Here is a 19,382-nt window from a genome sequence, read left to right as displayed (position 1 = left end):
CAAGCAATTCTTTTCAACTCTTCCTTTAATAAATGTTTTAGTCTATGATTCTAAAACATGTGCCATAATCAAACTGCTATGCATTTAAAGTCATTATAGGGGCAAAGACCAGCAAAGCATTCAATATATTCTTGACTAAAAACACTTATCTGTATCAGTAATTTGCCCCTTTCTATCTTCATCACAGAAGTCACAAGTTAATTACAGACTCTTTACAACAACACTGACCTTGGGGTTGATTACAAAGTAGGTTTTCACTAGGTGCTGTTTTAAATATGGGTCTCTGATGTCACCGTCTCCTTCCTCCACTTTATAAGCGCCGTTCAAGTGCTCCAAAGTGACGGAAGAAATGTGAACACGTCTGAAATTCCATTTAAAAACCACAGTCAAGATAGGTAAGGATAAACATGAAGGTTTTTCTATTTACTTGTGAATTTATAAATAATTTCTTCTCCCCCAAAGGAAGGAAAGGCTCTATGTTCTTGGTAAAATGGACTATAAATACAGGTTTATATTTTATTAAACAGGGCTTTGGAAAGATGCTGGCAGAGGTCACAAGATATTAACATTTCCAGCTTCTCTGCACTCACCCGAAACCTGCACAGCGGGTGTGGTAAATATGGCAAATAAAAATTATATGAAAGTTTCACATGAGAGCCTACTTTTTGAAACACAGGCCAAAGGCATTTTAGGGAGTGTGCTGATGTGTATTAAAGTATGGATTTTCTCTCTCAGTGCTTGCTTCCACGTTTCTTCGAATTATAGCACATCCATCAAAATTCTCTTGTCTGAACCACGCTCTTCTAACTGGAGGGAGATGGTACCATTCGCTCATTTCACTAGCACTGGCTTCAGAGGTCACCAGTAATAGAGAAATGCCCCATCTCACTGCATTAAAAACACTTTTCCCCTTGTCACAATTCACACACTTGCAAATTAATACAAGTAATTCATGATCTGGTAGCCAGAGTCTTTGACCATGGGTCGTGGGGTGGTGGATTTGAGACTTGAGGGTTCGTGTTAATCTAATTCATGTAAGGGGTCGCTGGACAGGGATCACAGGATGCTGACGGAGGCATCAGAAGCCATCAGACACGCAGGAGACAGCGGTCAATCCGCTAGCCCAGCGTGTCTCACCCTGCCCACAGCTTGAAGAGGGAAACCCAGACTGGCCTTACCCAGGGACCCCTCCGGCTTCCATGTGATTGGCCAAGGTAACATCATGTGACCACACGTCATACTGCCACTTCTGCAGACCAATCACCCCGCAGAGGACATTGCCAGAATGCACTCCCACGCGCATGTTGATATCCACTCCAGTGGCGTCCCTCACTTTCCTGAAGAGAAGGAAAAAAACATCACCATCTGGAAACACCCTCCTCTTCCTCTGACTCCTGGCCATGTTTCAAGGCACTGTGTTACTCAGAATTTTTCAGACTGCTGGAAATAGAGTCAGGACTCCCTCCTGTGGCAGAAGATTGCTGCTCTAGGCCAAGAGAAAGGTCGTTTCTTTCTGGTTGCTTCCAGACTAGACCAAGAGCTCCGTGGCCCTGGCTAAGACAGCCAGGTCAGGCCGGACCGTTGGTGCTGATGTAACATCTCAGCTGTAGCTTTGACTTTTTCAACAAATATGTATTATCAGAAACCTACCAGTTGCTGACACCTGCTCTGAATTTTCACACTAGAATCACATGACATTGCCTTCTACTGTCAGAAACAGTCTGAGATGCCGTCTATGAGTCTAGCACTTAGCACGATGCACGTCCCCAGTGAATATTTTCTGCTGATAAGAGACAAGGTGCCATATTTGTGAGCCTAATGACTTCAGCCTGAGTAGGAATTTCTCAAAAAAAGTAACCATGAGGGACGCCTGGGTGGCTCAGTTGGTTGGACGACTGCCTTCGGCTCAGGTCATGATCCTGGAGACCCGGGATCGAGTCCCGCATTGGGCTCCCAGCTCCACGGGGAGTCTGCTTCTCTCTCTGACCTTCTCCTCACTCATGCTCTCTCTCACTGTCTCTCTCTCAAATAAATAAATAAAATCTTAAAAAAAAAATTATAAACTTATAAAAAAAAAAAAGTAACCATGAGTTTAAAGCATTTCATTGTGCACAGTCTTCCACAAAAACAACAACAAAACTCTTTAAAAAGTTTTAATCATGTGTAAGGAAGGTATCATTCAGAAGAAACTGATTAAAAACAATCATTTTAAAAATACTTTGGGACCCAATCAGTAAGTCATTTACAGAGACAAATGAAGAACTTCCCTTAATGGGAGATGGAAAAGCTTATTTATTTCTGCCAGCTGAATGTATTTATCAATGAACTATGACTGCAGGAGAAGGATACAGGGAGGTGTCCTGAGGTACATGGAGAGAATTACCCCAGGGCGCATGCGGAGGGAAGCGATCGCACTGATGGCAACCCCGCAGGGCACAGGTTACCAGGTGTGGCTGTAGGACACAAGCGTCGCAAAATGCCAGTGGCATGGCTGTCATGCTTCAGTGACACAGTGGCATCACTTGAGCATGCTAGAAGTGATAAGAAGTGACAAGAAGATATGGATCTACAAGGTTAAAAGAAAGGACGTCTACAGAGCTGTTCCCTCCCTCCCATTCTCTCTCCTCCCATCACTTCCTCCTTCCCTGTCATCCTGCTCTGTTTTTCTCACACAAAAAATCACAACTTATTTGGTACCATGCAACTCATCCAACCCTTCCCTCCTGCCCAAACGATGGGCCAGGACCTCAACATGACACTGGAGGGCCACCCCTGTCGCTCTGTCCTCTATCAGGTTATGGCTGCCTGGGGACCATATGGTTCAAGATGGCTCCGCTCTCTGAGCCTCCCTCTCCTGACAGGGCACAGGCATCCCGTGGCCAGCTGGTATTGGTTTTCCATCAGTGGCTGGAGGCATGACCTCTTCTGGGAAGGCTTTCTGATCCCTCCTCCCAGGTTGATGAGGTCACCCCTCCTTGGTGCTCCAGCCTCCCTGAGTCCAGTCAGCTCTCCCTGCTTGTGTCCACATCTGCTCTCCGAGAGGCAGCCCCATGAAGACACACACCTGTATACCCATCAGGGGCTTCAGGGTCTGGTACAACGTGGACACTGGATATAAGTTTACTAATCGACACAGGTCATTTCTGAAGGATTTTACTGTGCTTCTGTCTTTGGGAGATAATGATCCTGAAAAATTTGACATTGAACTCATAATTGTTCTTAAGATTTTCTGTTACTAGGAGAATGGTTCCAACCACGTGACATTTCTGTTGATCAAATACGGTCAGTAGAAAGTCAAGAGGGAAAGAAGGATGGACGACACACTTTACGTTTGACCATTTTAACAAAACTGACTGGTGAATGATTTGACTTAAAATTTTTTAAATTTAAATTCAATTTAATTAACATATATACTGTGTTATTAGTTTCAGAGGTAGAATTTAGTGATTCATCAGTTGAATACAACACCCAGTACCCATCACATCACGTGCCCTCCTTAATGCCCATCACCCAGTTACCCCATCCCCCCACCTACCTCCCCTCCAGCAACCCTCAGTTTGTTTCCTAGAATTAAGATTCTCTTATGGTTTGCCTCCCTCTCTGTTTTTATCTTATCTTATTTTTCTTTCATTTCCCCTATGTTCACGTTTTATTTCTTAAATTCCATATATGAATGAAATCATATGATATTTGTCTTTCTCTGTCTTATTTTGCTTCACATAATACCCTCTTTAAAACCATCTCCATGTCCTTTGTGTCTTTTTTTTTAGGAAAATAGGTTGGTCAAGAGTTCAGATGAGTTGACTAACCACATCTTATAATGCATGTGGATGCAACCTGTGTGATCTCTAAAAAAATATCACAATAGTTGCCAAAGCTTGTGACCACAGAAGACAATCATTCCAGCTCAAGAGGAACCCTAATCACTAACAAAGTCAGGACTCTGCCTATTACGTCCTTGGCTGAGAAGTTTACATTTTCATGACGGGAAAAAAGAAACCTCTCTAAGCATTGGGAATGTTCCAAACCGCAGCTGACGTGCTCTGTGGTGGTTCTTTAGCTGACAGAGAATGAGGTACTGAACGCGTGGGGAGGTCTGGACACGGAGGAAAAGTATAGGCAAGCGTTCCTGGATCTATGTTCCCGGCTCCCAGGAAAACCCTGAGGTCACCTGGCGAAATTCCAAGTCTGAGTGTACTCTTTTTCTCTTAAAAAATTAGAATTTTCATATTCATCCTCATCCTAAGGTTCATGTATGGAAATGGAAATACTTGCCTTTGTATGTTAGAAGAACAAAGAATTCCTAACATTTGCTGAGATGCCCTCTCTGACCCTGCCCTTTACGGAAGGTGCCAGAAAACAACCTATTACTGATCACTTTGTCAAATGCACAAAAGCTGAGCAGGTGAATTTAACAGAGAGAGAACATGGATGCCCTTGGTCAGTAAGTGCAGAGCATAGAGACGCACCAACTGTTCGCTGCCCGAGTTGAAGCTCAAGTTTAGTTAGAAGCAAGAGTTCTGGAAAGTTCCTCAAATCTGATAACACTGCTGAGATTCTGGACACAAGATATTAGTATCCATCACGGAGGGATAAATAAAACGTGGTATCCACATATAATGGACTTAATTACTCCACCGTTAAAATGAATGAAGGCCTGACACATTCCGCAATGTGGATGGACCTTGGAAACATTCCGCTATGTAAACAAGGCAAACGCTAGCCAACAGATGTTGTGTGATTCCACGCACACCAAGCCATCTAGAAAAGTCAACTTTGCAGAGGCAGAAAGTAGAAAAGGGGTTGCCAGGGGCTGGGGGAGAGAGAGGAATGAGGAGTTCCTGCTCAGTGGATATGAAGTTTCTGTCTGAGTTGATGACAAGGTCCTGGAAGTGGACCGTGGTGCAGGTTGCACGTATTTTAAATGTACTTAATGCCACTAAATTGTACATGTAAAAATGCTATGGTGCAGTAATTATGTTAGGTATTATGTTATCATGATAAAAAAATATAACAGAAAAAATATTACTGATGAGCTGCTGACATGCCAGTGGGCAGAATGTAAGTATTCTTCCTCCTAAAAGCTCTTCAACGTGCTGGAATAATGGAAACGTAACAGAACTGGGAAAGAGTTGACCCGAAAGCAGGAATCAGGCTTCAGTAATCTGATATATTATTGATGCGCATAATAAGTACATTAGAAAAACCCTTTCTCCCACTAGAACCCATTTCATCCGGTGTTGGAAACCTACACGGAGATCGCCTCCAAGGGCAGGTTATAAATTGGAGAAAACCTTTAGTTTCACTATTTAGATTCACTTACACTGTCTAGACCCAGAGAGCTGGAAATAGTTAATTACATCTGAAACAAAGTAAAAATATTTTTCATGTCAGAGAAGACAAATGAGTTACTTTGGGGAAGAAGCAGGAGGGACAAGGTGATTCCCACACTGACTAATCCACCCATCTCTGCTTTTAACTCAATTCCACTGAATTCCCTTGCCTCCCGAGACAGATCTGTCCACAGTGGTCTGTCGTCACTGCTACCGACCCAGAGGATCAGGAGCACTGAGATCGCCAGTACCCACAGCAGGCAGTGTGGGCTTCACTGCTTCTCTCTGGACTGGCCTGGGGAAGCTACCTGCTAACTTGTTCAGTTCACTTCACATGTGACCCACATCCACAGTGGCTAAACACGTGACAACCTGACCGCTGCTCTCCCACTGAGAGCCCCATTGACTCTACACCGGAGACAAGGAAACAGAGCATCAGTCACATAATTCTTGTCCCATTAAGACTGAACATGTGTGCAGGAGAGGGGAAAATCACTTGACTAAAATAGGCAATCAAAAAACCCAATACACAGGGGTGCCTGGGTGGTTCAGTGGGTTAAGCCGCTGCCTTCGGCTCAGGTCATGATCTCAGGGTCCTGGGATCGAGTCCCGCATCGGGTTCTCTGCTCAGCAGGGAGCCTGCTTCCCTCTCTCTCTGCCTGCTTCTCTGCCTACTTGTAATCTCGCTGTGTCAAATAAATAAATAAAATCTTAAAAAAAATAAAAAAAAACCAATACACTAAAACCTTTTAATCATATAATCAACAAACAAGAGATTTCGCCATTAATAAGAATATTCTGGAATCTACCACAGGCATTATTAAAGAAGTGTATTATGGCCCTGGTAACAAAAAATTAATTTTGTATCTTACACTTTTATCTGGTACTTGTCAATGGTAACATTGTTTGACATAAGGATAGCCTCTCCAGAATTATAATGAAAGAAACTATAAATATAGTACAGAAAACATATTCTGTGTATATTAACTGAAACTAAATTTATAGAGCTGAGCATTTTTGACTTGATGCAGTAATTTTGGAATTTTACCGAATTGCAATCTGGTCATGAAAACTACCTTCTCCCCGACAACTTGAGTGTAGCCATATTGTTTGTCAGAAATTGTTTGTACGGAAGTGTTGAACCGCTAAATTGCACATCTGAAACTAATATACTGTATGTTAACTAAATGGGATTTAAGTAAAAACTTGAAAAAAAAGAAACTGTTTGTCAGATGGTAAGAGCACAGAGATTTTCCTTGAGATTAAAGAAGATATTTCAATGCAAAAAAAAAATCACTTTGGAAACAACCCAAACTCTCCGTGCCCACAGATTTCTCCCTGGGTCTCACTGTACTCCAAGGCTAACCATAACAATAAAAATCTTACAGAAGTCTTACTTTGGACTGAGTTACTCACACACCAGTATTTGGGTCTCTGCACACTTATATTTAAAGGCTCAGTAATGTTTTTAATCCCAGTATCAGAAAAACAGAAACAGTCAGGAGTGAGAATCATTACTAGAGATTCTCAAACAGTTAAAAAGGACCCTATGGTGCCTTCACTTACTTTATGGCTTCACACATGTCCAGCCCCATTTTCACACAGTTCTTGGCATGGTTCGGGAGAGATATGGGGAGTCCGGACACGCAGTAGTAGCAGTCTCCCAAAATCTTTATTCTCATGCATTCATTCTCCTGGAAGAAGAAATCACAGCATTCAGCTGCACTCAGATTTTCCGAATGTCATCCAATGCTAGTTCCACTGATACCATCACAGTGACCTAGGGTTTGTGGGCACGGAAATGAGCACTGGTTGGGTTTCCCTTCATGACCCAAGAAGAATGAACCACCCTCACCTGCACACCCATTTGCCAAAGCAGGGAGAATCAGGAGAAGGGGAAGGAAAGGAAAGCAGAGAGAATGTTCTGGAATGATTTACTCTGAACTGTAGCAGAGGAGCATAATGACGGGATCATTCTCTCCAGCCCAAACATCCCAAGCACTGACAGCGAAATGAGATCTTCCATGCAGAGCAGAGTCTCAGGACAGTGAATGGTGACAAAACTCGACTGGAATTAGAATTGTCTGTCATTCCCTACTACGCTCATGGTTCTCTTCATTTATTTTAAAGCCAAAGCAGATTCTTACCTGAGAACGTAGCTTCTGATAAACATCTCCATAATGCAAAAAGCCACCATTCGACATTGCCAAGTAATTTAAAACTTAATTCTGACCTTAGGTTAAACTGTTTCAATATTAAGTGGTATTCACTATTTTTCTTGGCTGGGTGGTTTTTATATTAGGATATTGAGATTAGCTTCATTCATATGTCTAAATCCTACATGCATTTCTAACTTTTCTAGTTACTTCATAGACTGGTCACAAAGAAAAAGAAGAAAAAGAAGAAAAGCAAAAGAAAAAGAAGCAAACAAAACAAAACAAAACAAAAAAACCCAAAGATGTGCCAAACACAGATCTTTTCCTTCTTAACACTAAACATAGGCTTATGTATAAACTGAACTGAACAAATCTGAAATAATAAAATGAATTTAAGATTTTCTTGTTCTAAAGTACATGTTAGGTTTGTTGAAGATTTCGCACATTCCTTCCCCGTGTGATAGAGAACCCACAAGCTAGGGCATATTTTCATACTCATCTACGGCGTTGCAGTTGATGTGCTTACTAATTCCTGATTAAAAATCTCAGAAGTACTAAAAAGGCAAAAACTTATATACTAATAGGGCTTCCGTCCCATACTTCCTAAACAGCTACTCTGAATCTAGAACACACTGAAATTAACAAAAGTGAATTCTCGGCAAACTCATCAAAGACCAGCTGACCGTATACGTATATGCGTGTGTTTATTTCTGGGGCTCAGTTCTGTTCTACTGGTCCGTGTGTCTGTTTTTAATGCCAGTATCATACTGTTTTAATTATGGAGCTTCGTAATTCATTTTGAAATCAGGAAGTGTGATGCCTCCAGCTTTCTTCTTCTCGCTTAAAATTTCTTCGGCTGTTTGGGGTCTCCTGTGATTCTGTATGAATTTTAGATTTTTTGTTTGTTTGTTTCTGTAGAAGATGCCACTGGGATTTTGATAGGAATGGCACTGACTCTGTCCGTGCTTCAGGTATTATGGACATTTTAACAATATTAGTTCTTCCAACCCATGAATATGGGACGTCTTTCTATTTATTTGTGTCTTTTTAGATTTCTTTTATCCATGTTTTATAGTTTCCCATGTATGAGTCATTCACCTACTTGGTTAAGTTTATTCCTAAGTATTTTATTCTTTTTGATGCTAATGTAAATGAGATTGTTTTCTTGATTTCCTTCTCAGATATTTCATTGTTAGTACAAAGAAATGAGGCTGGATTTTGCATATTGATTTTGTATTCTGCAACTTTACTGAATTTGTTGATTAGTTCTTTTTTAAAAAAATATTTGTTTTATTTGATAAAAAGAGAGAGCACGAGTGGAGGGAGGAGCAGTGGTAGAGGGAGAAGAAGAGAAGCAGACTCCCAGCTGAGCTTGGAGCCTGACACAGGGCTTGATCTTATGACCCTGACTTCATGACCTGAGCCAAAATCAAGAATTGACACCAAACTAACTGAGCCACCCGGACACCCCCTCTCTATTAGTTCTAACAGATTTTGCTTATATTTTAGGGTTTTCTACACACAAGATCATGTAATCTGCAAACAGAGACAATTTTACTTTTTCTTTTTTTTTTTTAAGATTTTATTTATTTATTTGACAGAGAGAGGGATCACAAGTAGGCAGAGAGGCAGGCAGAGAGAGAGGGAAGCAGGCTCCCTGCTGAGCAGGGAGCCCGACATGGGGCTCGATCCCAGGACCCTGAGATCATGACCTGAGCTGAAGGCAGAGGCTTTAACCCACTGAGCCACCCAGGCGCCCCACTTTTTCTTTTTTGATTTGGATGCCTTTTATTTCTTTTTCTTGCCTGACTGCTCTGGCTAGGACTTCTAGGGCTGTGTTGAACAGATATTGTGGGTGCAGGCATCCTTGCTGTGTTCCCAATCTCGAAGGAGAAGCTGTCAGTTTTCCTCCATCAACTATGATGTTAGCTATGGGCTTTTTATATATGTCTCTATTTTGTTGAGGTAGGTTTCTTCTATATGTTATCAGTTAAGAGTTTGTATCATGAAAAGATGTTTAATTTTATCAAATGCTTTCTCTGTATCTACTGATCATGTAATTTCTAGCCTTCATTCCGTTACTGTGGTCTGTCATGTCGATTGAGTTGTGTGTTGAACCATCCTTGCATCCCAGAAATAAATCCCAGTTGGTCATTGGGTACAGTCCTTTAACTGTGCTTTTGAACTCAGTTTGCTAAGTGAAATAGCCTGACTTTATTTAGGACGTCCAGAAGATAGACACTGCATGATCTCACGTATATGAGGAATCTAGAATAGTCAAATTCACAGAAGCAGAGAGTAGACTGGTGGATGCCAGGCCTGAGGGAAGGGAAAAATGGGGGGTATGGGTAAGAGGGCAAACAGTTTTATGTAAGATGAGTAAGTGCTGGAGATCTACGGTATAGATAGCACAGTGCCTACTGTTAACAATACTGTACCGTATACTCCAGAATGTGCTAAGAAGGTAGAGCTTATGTTAAGTGTTTTAGTCACATCATCATCAATAATAAATAATGAGGGCAAGAGGACACCTTTGTATGTGGTGAATATATTTATAACATAGATTACACTGATGGCTCATAGGTATATGCTTATCCTCAAGGTCATTACAGTTTATATATTAAATATGTAGCTTTTCACACGTCAATTATACCTCAATAAAGCAGTTTAAAAGATTAAAAAATAAATGCATGACGTTGAGTTCTTAGTTTAGTTATGTGCTGTATGCAAAATTCACTCAATCGGCTGAGCTGTTTGCTTACGATCATGTCCACCGCCACGTCGTTTAACCAAGAGGCACGAACTGGTTTCCTAAACACATTCTCTCTGTAATAACAATGGGTGGACCCAGCCATCCTAGGCTCTAGTCTGATACTGCCTGGACAGTCCTTTGTTCAACCATCAGAGAGGAACAGAAGGTCACACTAAGTATTTCTGTTATGAGCAATGAAGTTTGTCTTCCCCAAATTCACATACTGAAGTCCTAACACCTGGAGAGTGTAAACTTGGCCTCCCTGCAGATATAATTAGTTAAGATGAGGTCATACAGGACTAGGGTGGGTCACGAATCCAATATGACTGGTGTCTTTATAAAGACGGGACATTCAGACACTGAGACTTGCCCAGAGGGAGAATGGCATGTTAATACTAGAGCTATGCTGTTACCTGCCAAGATTGGGATGCTTCTTCCTAATGTGACAAAAGTGACACTTTATTAATTCAAACTTTGAAGACATTATTTAAGCTTTAAATCATATTTTTCTAAACATGAGCACCCCAAAAAACTCAACCTCTCCCTTTGATTTGGTAAAGGGAAGAAAGCTGTGCTGTACTCTAACGGCTTTTAAAAAAAAAATCCCCAGCGAGATCCCTCATGGTCAGGCTGGTAGCAGAAGGCACCTCCGGGGGAGCCTGACGCAGGGGCGACCCTTTGAACATCAGCAAGTCACGTCTATTGCTAAGAGGCTTGCCTGGAAATGCTTTGTATGGTTTAAAAGTGAGAGGAATCTTGCAGGGAACTAAATTTGGGACCAACTCTCTCTTCCATATATAAATAATTCATTTTAATCAGCATAATGAGGTATTTTTTGCTGGAAATAATTCAAAGAAAGCATGAGGCTGACCAGTAATGCTTTATGAGGTGGAAGTAAAGGGCTCCCAAAGGAGGAAATAACTCCTATCGCTCTTCCCACCAGTAACCCTCACGGTTCCAGTAAATATGCAAGTTCTTGTACAGTTTTAGATTGCCTGTCGCCATTTCCTCTCCATGCGCGTGTGCACGGCAAATACAGAACTCACATTTCTGTTCAAGGGGCACAAGGGTCAGCGGATATTAATGAGACGGCAGTAAGTAAAGGGCTGAGGTGGGAAACATGCATCCGATTTTAGGGGTTCTCCCCGGGGGCTGATACATGAACAGTTACGACTGGAGGAGAGGCAGTCTTGTTTCCAACATCTGACATGGAAATGCCTAAAAAGAGGACCTTAGAACAGCAGTGGGCAGAGGCTGTTCATCTTAAACTCACCATCTTGAGTGTATTTACTCTATGTGCGCTGAGTTCTCTATAAGCAGAAATTTTAAAAATAGATGCAAACATGTGCTAATTATGCGCTCTGACATTTCTCACCCCGAGAAGTGAGACTCATCAGAGCCCGACGGCAAATAAACCCGACAAATCTATAAACAGCAGTTCTAAGTGCGGCTCTGTGAAAAACAAAGAATTGATAAGGGACCAGAGAAAAAGGAAGCCACGGGTCTAGAAAGCCTCACTGTAGAAGGGACTCACTACCACTCACCTTTGCAATTTGGTCGAACTTTCCAAAGAGCTCGTTCAGCATGTGGACGAGTTCTCCCGGAGAGCAGTCACTGGCCAGCCGGGTGAAGCCAACGATGTCCGCGTACAGGATGCTGTGGCACAAGGGGAACAGTGTTTGCAAGCTCGTGTTTGTTAACAAGTAATGATACTTTTTCCCCCCTTAAAAGAGTATATAGTTTTTTACATTTATATTTGTATCTTACAAGAAAATTGTCATCTCCCCAGATAGGAAATACATACACATTTTGCCAAACTTTCCTATTAAAAATGTTTTTTTTTGTTTAATGCTGTTTTTATAATTAAAATTGGAGAAGAAAAAAAAATCACATGATGCACTCTGTCCATTCTAACTGATGACCTTTATTCCCTGATGGATAGTTTCCCCTCCCTCCCTGGTTTACGTGGTATTCATTCTGAGAGTTCAAGACACTGGCGGAATTCAGGTATCAATGGCCTATGCCTCTGTTTGCACTGTTACATGCATTTACTTTATAAGAATTTCTAAAGTAAAGGAAAAAAATAATAAAAGCAAATTCTGTTTTTATTGACTCGAAGAAAGACTAACAATCTTCCTAAAAGAAAGAGTACTTAACAAAAGGTTTTGAATGACTTACTCCTTGCTAGGATGAAGCAGACACAGTATGTCTCCCTCAAACTCAGAGTGTTGTTGGGGGGCAGGGGAGAGGAGTTAAGAAAGTAAGGAAGGACTCTAACAATGTCCAACCACAGTGTTAACAAGTGTGTCTGTGGGGGGGCGTTGGTTAGCTGGTGACGAGCCTGGGAAAGCTTCCCTCCATGCGACGTACATGCTAGTGGGACAGATGTCAGATTTCTCTGAGTTTTGTCTGTGTTTCGTTAACCTCCAAGGGTCAGAATGGGGAAACACGGCCCCAGGATGTGCGATATCACTTTTCTATACAACAACATGCTTCTGATTTGTATAAAGGCCTCACAAAGAAGCCTAAAATTCCTGCTGGCAGTTGGGGATTCAGATAACATGGTTTAAGACAGACCCTGAGACAAAACTGACTGCCACTTCATACCCATTAGAATGGCCCTTATCAAAGAACTGGGAAGTAACAGATGTTGTCAAGGGTGCGGAGAAATCGGAGCCCTTGTGCATTGCTGGTGGGAACGGAAAATGGTGCAGCCACTCTAGGAGACAGTGTGGTGGTTCTTCAGCAAGAGAGACAGCTTCCCAGATGGCCCACTGAGTTCCCTCCCGGGAAAACAACCCAAAGAGTGGAGGCAGGGACTCAAACCACTATTTGTACCCCCATGTTTACTGCAGCATTATTCACAATCATCTAAAGGTAGAAACAACCTAAATGTTCACTAACAGATGGATGGATAAAGAAATAGGGATAAAAGAAATCTCTACAATGAAATATTATACAGTCTTTAAAAGAAATGTCATTCTTCCACATGATGCAATACGGATAAACCTTGAAGGCGTGCTGCTGCGTGAAATGAGCCAGGCCCAAGAGGACAGACACTGTAGGAGTCCACTCACATGGGATACCTAGAGTAGTTAAACCACAGGGACAGGAACCAGAAGGGTGGGTGCCAGAGGCTGGGTGGGGGAGGGAAGCTGCTGCGGAATGGGTACAATGGGAACAACGGGAAGGTGCTTGATGCCGCTGCACTGACAATTAAACATGGTTAAAACTGTGTTACATTATGTTATATATATTTTGCCACAGTAAAAAAAGGAACGTGGCAGCGGCCAGCCCGATCGTAGGCAGAAAACAACTGGCTCTCTGCTGTTGGCCGTACTCGTTCGCTGGGCCAAGCATGAGGTTTGTGGCTTTATCTTGAAGGAAAGACTTGGTTCTCTGTTGATGACAAAAGCTGGGGGAGAACCCTCTGGTCCAAGAAAACCAGGGCTGCAGGGGCTTCCACACCCTCCATTCTGTTCAGACAGTGCCATCAAACCTTCCCTACTCCCCCATAGCACCCTATAGCAGCACAGATCACGGATGCTGAGCCTGGTCCAAGAGGAAAACGCTTAGAGAGTGTGTCTGATCCAAGGCAGCACTGGGAGGGAGAATGTGCAGATGGGCAGTTGACAACCTCCACCGTGTTTCCTGTGGTCCAACCCTGTAGAGGCTAAAGCCACCCCCCCACCCAGGCAGGCTGGCTGTAAATGTCTTACAATGGTCCAAAAACTACTCAGCAGCCAGGAGACTGAGGATGTAAACAGGTCATGGTGATGCGACGTGCAAAGGGTTACAGGAAAGGAAGCAGGGTACTCTCTGGGATCACCCAGGTACCCGACCTAGATCTGACCACATGACCATCTTAGAAAGATCACTCTGACCACAGCAACCTGGAGGCAGGCAGGTCAGTTAGAATCATAGCCCTTTCATCCAGAAGGCCCATGTGGAAGGTACTGTCAGGCAAAATGGAGAGAAATGGACAGATATGGGAGAAATGTAGGGAGGATGAATCAGGCGTGGTTCGTGATCAGATACGGTGGGCAGTGTGTCTAAGGGAGGGAGGCATCGAGGATGAAGACCCAGTTTCTGATTGAGAAGGGGGCTCAAACCTAGCTCTGAACAAGTCGAAGCAAGCTTGGAGGGGAAGATGACCAGTTCAACTCTGGTTGGGTTGAGTTTGATGGTGGTGTTGGTGGAGCGTCTAAGAGGAAGATACACATTAGGTGAGTATGGAAAGCTATGGTTGAATTCTGCATCTTTTAAAAAACATTTATTTATTTGACAGAACGAGAGAGAGTGTGAGAGCATGTAGGGACAGAGGGAGAGGGAGAGAGATAAGCTCAAGTGAACTCCACACTCAGCATGGAGCCCAGTGTAAGGCTCAATCACCTGACCCATGAGGTCATGACCTGAGCTGAAATCAAGAGTCGGACGCTCAACCAACTGCGCCCTCCAGATGCCCTGGCTGAGTTCTGCACCTTGGTATCCCACAGATGGCAATTGAAGTCCTGAATGAGAACTGGAGAGAACAGAGCAGAGCTAGGAGAAAGCTCTGAAAACACTCATTTACAGAGAGGCTAGATTTAGGGAAGAGAAAATGGCAAAGGACATGGTAAGAAGAGAGAAGGAGGAAGATGTCAGGGAGTCCACAGCGAGGGAGAATTCTTTAAGCAGGAGGGCAAGGTCAGCTGGCCAACCACACCGAGCTATCAGAAAGAAGGATGCAGGGGCTAAGTCAGACTCAGATCTGGAAGCACGGCAACTGGTGGCAAACTGAGCGGGCATGAGCTCTGTGCCATGGTGGATGGAGGTGGACGGCAGAGGGTGAGGGTTTGAGGAGGGAGGGAAACGGTGAAGACCAGTCAGAGAGTGAGGAACCACCTTTCTAGAATCTTGGCTTTGAAAGCGAGAGAGCGCCAGTCTCAGAATTGGATGGTGGCATTGGATTACGGGACCTGTGCTTATTTTCAAAGATGGGATGGGTTTGTGAATGTTTCCGTACTATCGGCAGGATTCAGAGGAAGATGCTGAAGATTCGGGAAGTACTTTCCTTCTAGAAATTCCTCTCTTCCTCCTCATGATTATACACATCATTAGCATCCTCAGAAGCGTAAAGAGCTAGGATATGTCATTAACAGAGAATAACCATTTTTTTTGAATGAATGAATGGCCAAAGCAGAACTAAGAATTAACAGATCTTTACTGTCCACAATCCTAATGAGAATTATTATCCAAAAAACCCCTCAAAACTGCTCAGGTATTGACTGGACTCTCCACAATATCCATTTACCATGCCTGCTTCTTGGCTTCTGCTTATCCTGTCCAAGATGAAAAAGTCGTGTTTTTGTATTTCTTATAAAAACAGTTGGTACATCATGTGATTTATGTATGCTTTTACATTTTTAACTTTAGGTATTGCAGTTACTTTAGCATTCCCAACTATAGTTTTGAAATTTTTTTCATTGAATTTTTTAAATCTATTTTTATTTTTCAGTGTTCTTGACATGGCAAACATATTCTAAATGATCTCTGAAGGCACTTCTCCAATCCTTTGCCTTGACAGTGTGGTAGTCTGCTTCCAAGATGGCCCCAGAGAGACCCTCACCTCATGGGACTTACTCTTGAACTGTCCACCCTCCCCTGGGGTGGGGCTGATCTGCTTCCCCAGGAGGATGCTGCAGGAATTACGGCAATGACTTTGCAAGCCTAGGTCATAAAGGAACTGCTGTTGCCCACGGCCCTGTCCTGGATCCTTGCTCTGGGGAAGTGAGCTCCCATGCTAGGAGGTCCCTCTAGCCACCTGTGAGCAGTAGCTCAGCAATGACGACCTGCAGCCTCCAGCCAACAGTCAGGGCCCCTGCAAACCACATGAGGAGCTGCCTTGAAGTCAGGTCCCCCAGCAGCCCTCCTGACACCAGGCCTGAATCTGTATCAAAGACGGTAAGTCAGAACAACCAGCAGAAGCAGCTCTCAAATTGTGACAGAGACTGTGAGCTGATGTTTACTGTTGTCTGAAGCCACTGGGTTTTGGGGTCCTTTGAACCGTACAAATTGGTAGCTGATACAGACAGCACGGGGAGCCTTCGTCACCTGCCTGAGGCCCGTGGTTTCATTTTTATCAGGCTCTTTGATCCTAGGTCATTTCACAGGGACTCGAAGATATTCCAGGACTCTGTTTAGATAAGGCTGCATTTATCTTTACGTGTGTGAGAGTCCCCATTTGTGACTTACAACTCTTTCCTCAAGTAGGAGGGATATTGCTGATTTTTCAGACAGCTAAGGCTGGAAAGGGAAATTTCTAGTAAAATACACCTTGTCGGATACCGTGAGAATGTTTCTTCTTTAATTCTTTAAGTGAAACACTTAAAAACCTGAAGGGAGGCCAGTGTTTTAAATAATTGTACTCCTTAACAGGTGTGGATGTTCTTGTAATACACTCATTTTTTTAAATTCCTCAAAATGGTAGGGACTTAATTTAATTTTATTTTATTGTTATTATTTTTTTACCCCTGATTCTCCATTTAGCCGCTGCTTCCTTAGTTCTCAGTGATAATGCAGCTTTTTTCCATTACTGCTTTCCCAATCTGCATTTCTCATTATACATTTAGCTCTGTGCATGCTTGGACATGCCTGGACCATATCACCAGCTCTACACACCTTTCCTAAAATATGGGGTCAAAATGATATGTGTCTTAGCAATGTAGTAAATTGCAGTGGCAAAGCCTAGTCAAATGTGTTTCTTATTAATAAACTTCAAAAACCCTTGACTTGCGGCAACCAGACTGGAAGCTTGGATCGTGCACTGGAAAGGATCCAGGCTTGAGAGCGAAAGGGCAAGGAGCCAGTGCTCAGCCAGTTGCAGTTATGTTTGTGGTTGTGGCTCCCGAACTAGTAAACAGGGTGAGTAATGACAAGGCGGAATGCATGAGGCCAGATGCACGAGGTACTTATCGAGAGAACCTGACAAGAAAGAAAGCACTACTGCACCATAGCTGAATGGATATAAGGAGAACCCCCCAAAGAAGTGGCAGGAGGCTTGGGGGGCTTGGGGAACAGTGAGGGACCAGGCACCTGGGTCTGGAGGGGTGCATTCTGCAGCTGGGAGATGGGCAGCATGGGAGGAAACGCCCCCCACGCTGAAGTGAGGGCCCCCACAGCTCCTCCCTGGAGGAGAGCCAGGGGAGAAGGAGGCCCCACAGGGTTCTCCTTCCGGATCTCAATCCCATGCTGATAGCATGTCTTCCACGTACTGTGATTCCAGGAACAGCTCCCTGAGAAGCAGATGGGACTATGGCAGAATGGAAAGCAGGGACTTGCACTACTAACTAAGGGGCACATCAGTCCCCCGTGACATTGGTCACTGGTTTGCCATACCCGGACACCCATCATTCCTGAGGGTCAGGGAGTGCTCACTTCACTGTGGCCCTGGCCCCCCAAGTCCCTCCGGAGGAGTCAGGTCTTGCCTCAAGAGCCCACTGTACTACCGTCAGTCTTTCTACAGAGTCGTGGGTCCTGGGCTCGGGGATGCCATGAAACCTATCCATGGTGTTCCCTGGATAAGGACCCACTAACCACCTCTCTCTCCTTTGGGGCAGAAGGTCAGCCGTAGAAAGCAGGGACATAAAGGACAACAGAACCCAGTAAAGTGAAGAAGATTCTACTTCCTTATCTTCCAGTGAAGGCCCTGAGGGGCAGCGGGGGAAGGGGGGTTCGGCGGGGGGTGGGGTGGGGTGGGGTGGGGTGGGGCAGAAACTCCCATTCACCGTTTTGGAGGAGACAGGATTTTGTGAGACATGAGCTCCCAGGCTGGAGAGTGGCTCCCAGGGCGTGCGGAGGGACAAGAACAGAGCAGCGTACCTCACGTTGGTGTGTCGCTTGACATACAGGTTGTGAAAGTTGTTCGTGTTTTCCATTTGGCCGGCTTTGGGGCCCTGCAGCCTCTGGATGATCTCGGCTTTCATCTCCATGGCTATGTGCGCGGGCAGCAGGGAGAGCAGCAGCCGCTCCTGAAAGAGGGCGTGGGAGGAAGGCGGAGACTTTCAAGTTATTACGGTAACACCAAGTCATCTCTGAGAGCATCGCGGATCTACGTTGGGGCCAAGTGGACGACTCTTTCCAGCAAGTTAAAACATGGGGAGTAGAAGGACATGTTGAAAAAACCCAAGATTTCTAAGGTCAGCATGTGTTATACTATTTATTATTTATGGAGTTCTAAGTATGTGTCCTTCAGACTGGAGAATAAAGGAAAGCAAAGATATTTCCTCCAAGGATACTATTTATCTACTCTGGTTTCAACATAGTAAAGCAGAAATTATATAAAAATGCCGGAAACCTATGGAGAGTTGAAGATAGAAAATACTCATTTTTGCCTGCCTGTTCACTTGGGAGATAAAGTACAAGCTTTATTGCATTTCAGAAAGTCAACAAATATTCCGTACTTCTGAAATAAGATAGTCAAATATTTTCAAATATTTCATTTCCTCTGTGATGACCACACAATCCCTTTTAGTGATTCTAAACTATTATAAAGGGACAGAGTCAGAAATAGCATCTGTAAAATGTCATGTATAAAAGACTACAGGTGGAACACATGGAAATGATAAATTACAAGCCTTTCTTTTATTTTTGGTCCTTAGACACAGCAAACAGTGGCGTGTAACATTACACTTATTTTAATATCTACCTATGTTAGAGTGACATTTGCAATACTGCTTTTGAGAAAAAGTATCAAAGAAGAGGAATCTTTGAAACTTTGTACTCATCCTTAGTTATTTTAAACATTAAATTATTTTAGTGGTGCCTGGGTGGTTCAGTCAGTTAAGCTTCTGATTCTTGGTTTTAGGTCATGAGATCGAGCCCCACAGTGGGCTCTGCGCTCAACACAGAGTCTGCTTGAGAGTCTCTCTCCCTCTCCCTCTGCCCCTCCTGCTCATGCACGCACATTATCTCTCTCTAAAATAAATAAATCTTAAAAAAAAACACATTCATGTATTATAGAAAACACCATATTTAGGTATTGTGCATTTAACAATTAATAGTGTTGGTTGAAAAACATTTCTTGAATGAAATATTTTCTCCGTCTTCCCCATTTTCTTTTTCTTCCCTTCTTATTCGTTCATTCATTCACCCATTTATCCA

At 43.3% G+C, this 19,382-nt stretch overlaps 1 protein-coding gene across 2 annotated transcripts in view; it reads right to left on the bottom strand.

The window, feature by feature from the left end:
* ADCY2 (adenylate cyclase 2) overlaps positions 1-19,382 on the bottom strand; it is a 422,161-nt gene that overhangs the window by 123,778 nt on the left and 279,001 nt on the right. For both annotated transcript variants that reach the window (XR_007127384.1, XM_047729460.1), the window contains exons 5-9: positions 18,102-18,250; positions 11,786-11,897; positions 6,900-7,027; positions 1,179-1,337; positions 229-361 (exon numbers count right to left, since the gene is read on the bottom strand). Coding sequence is in view for 1 of the 2 variants with exons in the window: in XM_047729460.1 (XP_047585416.1) it covers positions 229-361; positions 1,179-1,337; positions 6,900-7,027; positions 11,786-11,897; positions 18,102-18,250 (681 nt within the window). In the remaining variant the exon portion in view is untranslated. The remainder of the gene's footprint in view (positions 1-228; positions 362-1,178; positions 1,338-6,899; positions 7,028-11,785; positions 11,898-18,101; positions 18,251-19,382) is intronic.

This window comes from Lutra lutra, chromosome 5 (assembly GCF_902655055.1).
Source record: "Lutra lutra chromosome 5, mLutLut1.2, whole genome shotgun sequence".
In the NCBI taxonomy this organism is placed as follows: domain Eukaryota; kingdom Metazoa; phylum Chordata; class Mammalia; order Carnivora; family Mustelidae; genus Lutra; species Lutra lutra.
Note: the sequence above shows the minus strand (reverse complement) of the source record. Positions and strands in the feature narration are given on the sequence as shown.